General features: G+C 31.2%; 1 protein-coding gene across 1 annotated transcript in view; it reads right to left on the bottom strand.

Annotated features, from left to right (window-relative positions):
• Positions 1-9713, bottom strand: part of STPG2 (sperm tail PG-rich repeat containing 2) — a 260198-nt gene that overhangs the window by 88349 nt on the left and 162136 nt on the right. Inside the window, exon 10 of the mRNA XM_023528407.1 lies at positions 4669-4828. Within this exon, the coding sequence (XP_023384175.1) occupies positions 4669-4828 (160 nt within the window). The remainder of the gene's footprint in view (positions 1-4668; positions 4829-9713) is intronic.

Here is a 9713-nt window from a genome sequence, read left to right as displayed (position 1 = left end):
CTTACATATGCACTCTCCCTCTCAAATGAAGCTTTTCTCATAGTTTTCAAAGATTCTTTAGTTTTCAAAAAGTGAATAACTCAGAAAACTAGTAATCTGCAGACTATTAGGATAATTTTACCTATAATATATGCTTATTAACAAATATAATCATTCTCAAGTTATGTATAAATGAGAAATTACCTTAAATATATAGAGTAACCAAAGGGAAAAAAAGATAGAAAAATAATAGTTACCTAATTTTCAATAATATTTCCATTACTTTTAATAAAAAAATAGAATCAATAAATACCCAAAATTGATTTGACAGATTTTGCCTATACTCAGAATTATCTTGCATTTTAATAACCCAGAAGCATTTCCAGAAGCTACAGAAGAACAAACAAAAAAATTACATATTTATTACAGTAGGCTGACAGTACCGAACAAGAGGGATGAACTGCATTCTGATAAACTCTATAGTGCTGCTGAAGCTATAATATTACAAGCCATTGAGAAAATAGAATAAATAATTAGTTTTCACACTACACTGATTTTTATATCAAAGGTATTGCTTATGTTTATTGAAAAAGTGAACAAAACTACCTTCATGAGATATGTTTAATTAACTTCTAAGATAAATTATATTTGTTTCCTGAAATAATTTCCTGTGGGAATGTGATGCAGAAATCACAATGTTATTTTCATGAGAAGTGATCTACACTTTCTACATGAAGTCTCAGTACCTGTTATGTTCAGCCTTCAAGTGTTGTCTTATATGCTATGCATTGGTGAGTTTAACACTCATTTAAATATTTGATATTAATAAAAATTACACTTTAAACTTCAATTGTTCTTCTTCCACTAAAAATCTTAATTTTTTACTATAAACCAACATATGTTCATATAGAAAACACAAATAAAAATTGAAAAACAAAAAACAAAATTTTTAACAAGTCTAAGGTTGTTAAATATTCTCAAGGGAGGCCTTCTCCGATAACATTATGTAAAACTGGCTCGCTACCCATTCTAACTTACAATTCTCTTTTTCTCTCTTAGTTTTCTCCATAGCATTTATAACTACCTGGCATTCTTTCTTCCCTCTCTCCCTTCCTTCTTTCCTTCTTTCCTTTTCTCCTTCTCTGCCTTCTCTCTCCCTCTTTCTCCCCCTCCCTCCCTTCCTTTCTCCCTTCCTTTTCTTTCATCTACTGATCTATACCTTCATTCACTTATTAATGTCTCTTACACCTGAAATTAAGCTCTATGAAACAATTATGTTTATATTCTGTTCACTGTTGTTTCACAAGTCCTTGGAACAGTGCTTAATACATAAGAGGCTCTCAATGCACATGTTAAATGATTGATCAAATTAATCCTATCTTGTTTCCAGTTTTAAAAAATATATGCCATTTTTAAATATTTCATAGTACTCTATTCATTCGATGTATCAGATTAACTAAATCCCATTTTTCTTCCTTTAGGACATTTTACACTTTTCATTATTAGTGTTCTTTGATGAATATCTTTGATGCTTAAATTTAGGGCATATCATTAATTATTTTCTTAGGGTAATCCCAGAAGTAGAATTTTGCAGTTAAATGGCATGTATATTTGAAACATTCTGCTAGCCTGCCCTTGAGAATTGCTGATGTCAATTTTTACTTCCACCATGATATATGAAAGTCTCCAATTTTCATCACTCTCAATATTTTCATTCATTTTTTTAAGTTTGCTGAGTGTTTTCCTCCTCTAAGTGTCCAAAAATAGGTCAATACAAGAGATAAAGTAATGTTTAAGTCTTTTTATACTTAAAAATTTTACTTTACCTGAGCTGGATCCATCACAAGATCATTTATGTATCCATGAATTAAAATTTGGTGCAATGAAAGTAGATTGCTTTATAATGTGATATACCTCATTTAATAATTTCTTCATTAAATGATTCTAATGTGTTTTTATTAGTTACACAATATTTAATTTATATATTATACTGATTGCAAATATACTATTTCCCTCTTTAATTTAGACTAATGAAAATAGGTTTTATCCTTGTTAAATATATGCAGTCAAAGAAAAGACTTTATGAATAACACAAAACCATTTCCATATTGTAAATAACAGTTCTAAAGCAATTTGAAATAAATACAAGGCTATAAAATATTGAGTGATTGAATGCATGTCTCATAAGCTTGTAAGTCCTGTGAGAATATTATTCACATATCAACCAAATTCATAACTCATATAATTTATCAACCTCAGTTCTTAACACTTTTACCTACAAATGTAAGCTATTCAGTAATCAGTTTTACTTTGTCAATTCTATTTATAGGTAGACAGATAACAATATACATGTTCTTAAAGTTCTATAAAGCAAATCACTCAATTCTTCTTAATACATGTCTCAAGTAACAAATATGCATATCATGTTCTATAAATTGATTCAAATAATCTTATAGCTTTATGTATATATAAATATACACACGTAATAACAGAAAATAATTTTATCTGACTCATAAAGAATTTGACATATAACCCAAGAAGTTCCTTCCCATTGGTATTAAAGTAAAACAAAATTACCAATGTTTAAATGACAAAATAATAGGGTTAATAAACACACTTTTTCTTATTTTATTTCTAAGAAAATATGATATGAAGATATGACAAAAGCATATAACTAACACAACTACTACCACTGCATCTTTTGATTCTATAACAGATGATTTAAAAAAAAAAAAAAGACAACATATTAGTTGTCACCAGTAAAAGTTAGATGGTATTAAGAATTATGAAGAGAAATGGGCTACTCTTATTTTTAAGCAGAATACCATATTAGTATGTATATATTTAAAAGAATCAAGAATTCTTTGTGATATTGATCAATTAAAAAAAACCTACGTAAAAACCAATAAAAAAATAATAATCTATTTAGAGAGTTGACAACATCACACCCGGATATCTTTTCCTTGATTGGATTAATGTAACAAAAGACAAATGGAAGTTAATCTTCAATTACCAAAATGAGGCATGGATATTAATTGAATAAGCCCTGGTCATCTATTAAATCTATGTTAGAGACATAGTTTGGACTGCATACTTTAAGATAGCAGATTAAATTTAAAAGAATGAACAGTTCTCTAATTACTACAATATATGCGCATGTCAGAGGAAATCAAATTTCATACATCATGGCATCACGTAATAGCTTCAGAAATCCATAGTTTTTCTAATTCATTGATTACAGAGACATGTAGGATTTCTGCTATCATTTCTTTGAAGTATATGCTACTTTAAGATGCAGGATGACAAATGATAGATTATTGGTTTAACCAATAAGATAAACTCTTTTCATTTAGCAAGCTGGCTACTTTATAGTAGTAGAGCAACTGTGACAGTCACTATGTCTTTGACTTTCAAATAACTGTCATAATGAAGATATCCCCTTCCCCCAAATTCTTTTAGGAACTAGTGTTGGCTTGACATTAAGAAATATCTTTCATATTATAAGATTTTATACTTACAAAAAGCTTCAGAGACTCTGAAAATGACTTTAAAATATTGTCTTATTAATCTTTAGTATTCTCATAAGAGCCAAGTAGGTGGCAAATATTATCTTAATTTTGTAAAATAGAAACTGATGAAGCAATTAGTGAATTTATTTGCCCTCAGCTAAATACTGAAGCAATGAAAAGTCGTAGTGCCAATCTTGGTACTTAAACTCTTATTAAGCATTCCATCCACAATCATTTTTATGAAGAGGCGAGTAAAGGCAGAGAGAAAAAATCCTTCAAAAAATATGAAGTTCAGCATAATCTACTGCAAGGGACTCTGAAGTGGTTATTTTTTTTATTTGATTAATCGTGCTTGGCAATGGTGACAGTGATAGTACCAACACTCAAAAGAACTAATTTCCCTGTACCACTCCTGGATGACCATGTATTGAGTGTGGTCAGGGACGCACTTAAGTTGTTTAAATTCTACTTCATAACAAAGCTAAGACCTGACAAAATCAACAATGGTACAATAACTCAAGAGAAGAAAAGAAAAGTTAAATTTTGACTTAAAATGAATCTTTAAGTTGGCAATATACTTGATTCTTGAAAGACAATAAAAAACAAAATAAGCCTTTATAGACCTCAGGCTCCCTCAAGTATTATTATTTGCTTGACAGGGTATATTCCTCTACTCTGATTTTTCATTAAAATCTCTTGAAAGAGTTTCTCCATTCTGTTTCATTTTTTTACTTAAAATTCTCACAAAGATTCATTAGAACGATTTGGTTGTTTAATGGCAATACATTTGTAAACTAATGTTGAAGCCTGGCCTGATGTTTATCTTGTACATGACTGATGTTCCAAATCATTGCAAAGTACCTTTCTCCTCTAACAACTCTAGCATATTAAGAATTTGGGGTTTTTCCTAATAGAAGATGAATATCAGCTTAAGAAAATTGGTAAAATTGTCTTTGGTAAAATAAAGAGACATAAAACTCCAAACAAATCTTACAGTTGAAAGAAAAACCTAAAATCTTTTGTCAAATAAGCAAGGTTTATTTTTTTATTTATTTACGTTTTGCACTGCACACTTAAAAGAGGCATGGTAAATGTGAGTATATGTTTACAATTGTCTACTTTAATATAGAAATCTTAGGGTTTTTTTCCCCATAACTTTGAAAAGATAGTCTACACTTACCTGGTCCATCCGTCATTTTGTCCAGGCACCGGGGAGTTGTGCTAAGAAAGGAGGTATGTTTTACTTTAGCCACAAAACTACGAGGCGGCATGTATCTATGTTGAACTTGGGACATCTCATATGATTTTTGAACATCATAGCTGCCTGGTGCTGGAATATCCTGAAAAAAATTTCGATGGGTGAGCAGAAACACATAGAAAATATCCAAGAAAATATAGCATGGTTGTTCACCTGAACAATGGTATAAGTAGAGAATTATGAAAATTTTCTTTAATTATTAAAAATAGAAATTTAAAAGAGCATCCCTAACCTATGCCCTCCTAATAAATGTGTAAAGTCACTTGTCAAAATTTAAGGTAAAATAATCAGAATCATGAAATTTAGGTCCATATTCATGACAAAAATGTTTTTATAATATAGATCAAACTCTTATTTTTAAATTTCACAATGAATATCAAATTTTATACAGGAGAGTAATGATTATTATTTTCATAAGTAGCAAAACTATTCCTGCTTACTCTCCTAAATGAGCGTACTTTACTTATTTTGTAAATGAGACTGCTTATTTCATTTTTAATAGATTGCAATTAAGTTAAAAGGCTTCCCCTTTCATCATTTATGGCTCTTTATATGCTCTACAGTTATATTAACATTTTTAATCAACATGAACCACATGAATATTAATAATTGCAATAATAATTCTAAACTGAATTAAATATATCATAAATTTGTTGCACAATTAATTTCTGTAAACCATTAGCTAATCATCTCAATGAAAACTTTTTAAAACTCATTTCCTCAAATTATTTTAAACATTATATAACATGTATCTTCATCTACATTATGTTTAAAGATCAAACTTTTAAACTTTTAATTATTTTCTGGTAAACTGGAGATTATTATGACTATAGTTGTAGACTCCAGCACTAGACTTCTTGGGTTCCAAATATCTGCACCTTACTTGTGTTGGAACCCTAGGTAAGCCACTAACCTCTGTCTTCCTCAGTTTCCTATCTGTAAATGGGAAAAATTATAATATTTATATAATATATCATAGGATTGTTACAAAGATTAAATGAGTTAAAACAAGTAAAATATTTAAATTAGTACCTGATTCTATAAAAGCATTAATCTTATTATTCCACAAAAGATTATTTCAATGCAAAAAAATAAAATTAAACAATCAGGATTTGGGCAATATAGGAAAGTATTTTACTGTTTCAAAAAGTCAAAAAAACTTAGATACTGAGAAGGCATAGTTTAGAAGTCCATCTAGGAGCCACACTTTATAAAATATACTTTTTCTTGCTTCTTACATCCAATTATTCTTCTCAAGCATATGCCAACAACCTCATCATCCACTCCTAAAAAATTACTAAATATAGTAAGATTACTGATCATGAGTGGGGGAGGACATTCTTGTAGGAAGCCCCACATTTCTGGTTTAAGTCCTCTGTCAAACACCAAAGGCCACAATCAGTAAGTCAACTAAGAAATGTCAGCAGCTGTTTTCTTCTTGTCTGCATCAAGAATATATCTCGTAAGGGTTGGGTGAGGATAAGCAATAGCAGCAGTACCTCAAAAAATGCCTTGGATCTTTTTGGATTGCTTCTGTGGCATGTGAAAGGAAAATGAAAGAGGGTACAAAAGCACAAAGAAATCATGAGTACACATTACATGCAGTATATTTAGGAAAGCTTTGCAAAGTTCTTGATTGTCTCTCCTATACATTTTAATTCCCTATCAGAAGCTATTATTGTTCTGCTTCCCTTAACAGTCTGTTGCCACCATCTATTCCTTCTTCCAGTGCCTAGCCTAGATGATGGATGGGTTTGGCTACTGGCACACAGGAACCATTTAAAAAAAAAAAAAAAAAGCCTTGAAGCAAAGGTAAGAAATTGCATCAATGATCAGTTTTCTTCAACAACAGTGTGTTCCCACTTAGGAAAGTTCATCAAACTAGTTACCCTAAATTTCATCAAACTAGTTACCCTAAAATAGATTGAGTGGATCCTCTACCACTTGAAAATATACTGCTTTTGTTCAGGACAACCTCTTCTTATAGCATATTTATGCTTCTCTGAAAACTCATTTCCTGCTTGCATCCTTTATTGATGTTTTTGGACTCTTCTTACTCATTTTTGATATTCATTTTATTTGACCAAGAGATTAGTATTTCAAGTAAATTTCCTACAATAATGATTGATAAGACAAATCTGAAACCCTGTCTAGCAACAATCACTTAAACAATACCTATATATAGACACTTCACAACATTTCAGAGAAAAATAGTATGTATAGATAAGATTATCAGATCTCTGTGGTGATCTTTTATATATCACAGAATATAGGAAAGAATATGATGCGTGAATATAATAGACACTTCTCATGCCTTTTTCTTTTAAACCTAGTATTTGAATTCCGTTCCTGTATTTGGGAAATTCCACATGCTTTGCAGCAGAATTTAAACGCCAGAACAAAAGCTAAAAATGCCAGATTCTCATTTTCCTGGCTTAATTTTTTAGCTAGGACATTAATCTAGGTCATAGGCTTATATGCCAGCCTTTGAACCATCAGCCAATTATTCAAAGAAACATACAGCATTAAAATTTCCATTTAAGTGAGGGACTGGCAGTGCTTAGTAGCTATGTCCATTTCCCAGAGGAAACAGTGAGAGAAAAAAATGAAGAAGCAATTAGGAAAAATATCATAAAATATCTGTAAAAATAAAATGCCTCCATGCAAATTAAAAGTATGTCTTAGGTGTCCTGGTTTTCTGACTTCTTCCTCTGTTAAACCAGGGCCCTACCCAAAAATGACATAAATAATCATAGAATTACAATAATTGATATATGTAAAATTCTTAGAATTATGGTATCTGAAACATAACAAGTACTAGTGTTTACTTTCATTACTTTCATTAATTTCATTGTCATTAGCACTATTAGTTCTATTAGGTGTGAGACTACATATAACCCTCAATGATATTTCCCTTGTCTGAAGAGAGATGCCAACAGGATATTTAAAAGTAAAGTTCTTAGTATTTTAAGTTGTTGAGAATCATATGAAGACATGTCTCAGGCAATTAAAAAAAAAAAATCGCTGGTTTTGACCAACTTCAAAAAGGTCACCTTGTATGTATTTTGGGAAAACCATTTCATATGCATTGTGATTGTATTCAGTAATGTCAAGTGAAAGTCCCTGCAAAATTTCCCATGCCCAGAACTCCTGTATTAACCACTTAAAAAGCAAGCTTAGCTGACCTGTAGTCCAGAGACCAGATTCTGAGTTCATCTAAATTCAGAATATCCCATCTGTGTTCCCTGACACTTTGACATGTGAAATTTCATATCACCATCTGACCTCAGACATATTAAACTGCAGGTATGCTCTGATATTCCAAAACAAAACTCTGATTACCAGACATCCACAATAAAACTCCTCAACCCCAGCAAGGAATGAAGCATTTGATCCCTGAGTAATCTCCTAAGCTGTAGTACACTGTAAATAAAAGTTAAACTGAGTTTCAGTCTCAGAATAAATTTTTCTTTTACCATGCTATGGTAAAAGATTTGGAGATGTCTTTATATCGTAATTGTTTTTTAATGATGCTTTCATTGGATATAGAATTCTTAGTTGAAGAAATGAAAAAAATTCCTTTTGCAATTGCAACAAAAAAGAATAAAATATCTAGGAATAAATCTAAAAAGCATGTGAAGAACCTATTTATCGCAAACTACAAAACATTAATAAAAGAAATTGAAGACACAAAGAAATAGAAAGATATTTCATGTTCATGGATTGTAAGAATTGGCATAGTTAAAATGACCATATTATCCCAAGCAATATACAGATTTAGTGCAATGACTATCAAAATCCCAATGGTACTTTTTAAAGAAGTAGAACAAAAAAATCATCGGATTTGTATGGAAGCACAAAAGACCACAAATAGCCAAAGCCATCCTGAGAAAAAAGAACAAGCCCGGAGGTATCCTACTACCTGACTTCAAATTATACTACAAAGTGACGATAATCAAAACAGCATGGTATTGGCAGAAAAACAGACACACAGACCAATGGAACAGGATCGAGAGTCCAGAAATAAACCCCCATATATATGGGCAAATAGTTTTTGACAGAGGAGCCAAAAACATACAATGGAGAAAGGAAAGCCCCTTCAATAAATGGTGCTGGGAAAATTAGAAAGCCACATGCAAAAGAATGAAATGAGATTTTTATCTGTCACCATACACCAAAATGAACTCAAAATGGATCAAAGACCTGAACATAAGACCTGAAACAATAAATTACGTAGAAGAAAACATAGATACTAAACTCATGGACCTTGGATTTAGAGAGGATTTTATGAATTTGATCTCAAAGGCAAGGGAAGTAAAAGCAAAAATAAATGAATGAGACTATTTCAAACTAAAAAGTCTCTGCACAGCAAAAGAAACCATCGACAAGACAAAGAGGCAACCATCTGAATGGGAGAAAATATTTGCAAACAACACCTCCAATAACGGCCTAATATCCAAAATATACAAAGAACTCATAAAACTTAACAATTAACAAAAAAAATCCAATTTAAAAGTGGGCAGAGGACCTGAACAACCACTTCTTCCAAGAAGTCATACAAATAGCCAACAGACATACAAAAAGATGCTCAATTTCACTGTTATTAGAGAAATGCAAAGCAAACCTACAAGATACCTCCTCACACCTTTAGAATGGCTATCATGAACAGCACAAGTAATAACAAGTGTTGGAGAGATTGTAGGGGAAAAAGCACCCTCATACACTGCTGGTATGAATGTAAATTGGTACAGCCACTATGAAAAACAGTATGGAGGTTCCTCAAAAAATTAAGAATAGAATTACCATATGACCTAGCAATCCCTCTTCTGGGTATTTACCCAAAAATTCTGAAAACATCCATAAAGTTATATGCATTCTGATGTTCATAGCAGCATTATTCATGGTGGCCAAGACATGGAAACAACTCAAGTGTCCTTGGAGAGATAATTGGATAAAGAAGATGTGGT

The sequence above is a fragment of the Pteropus vampyrus genome, unplaced genomic scaffold (genome assembly GCF_000151845.1).
Source record: "Pteropus vampyrus isolate Shadow unplaced genomic scaffold, Pvam_2.0 Scaffold25, whole genome shotgun sequence".
NCBI classification, from domain to species: domain Eukaryota; kingdom Metazoa; phylum Chordata; class Mammalia; order Chiroptera; family Pteropodidae; genus Pteropus; species Pteropus vampyrus.
Note: the sequence above shows the minus strand (reverse complement) of the source record. Positions and strands in the feature narration are given on the sequence as shown.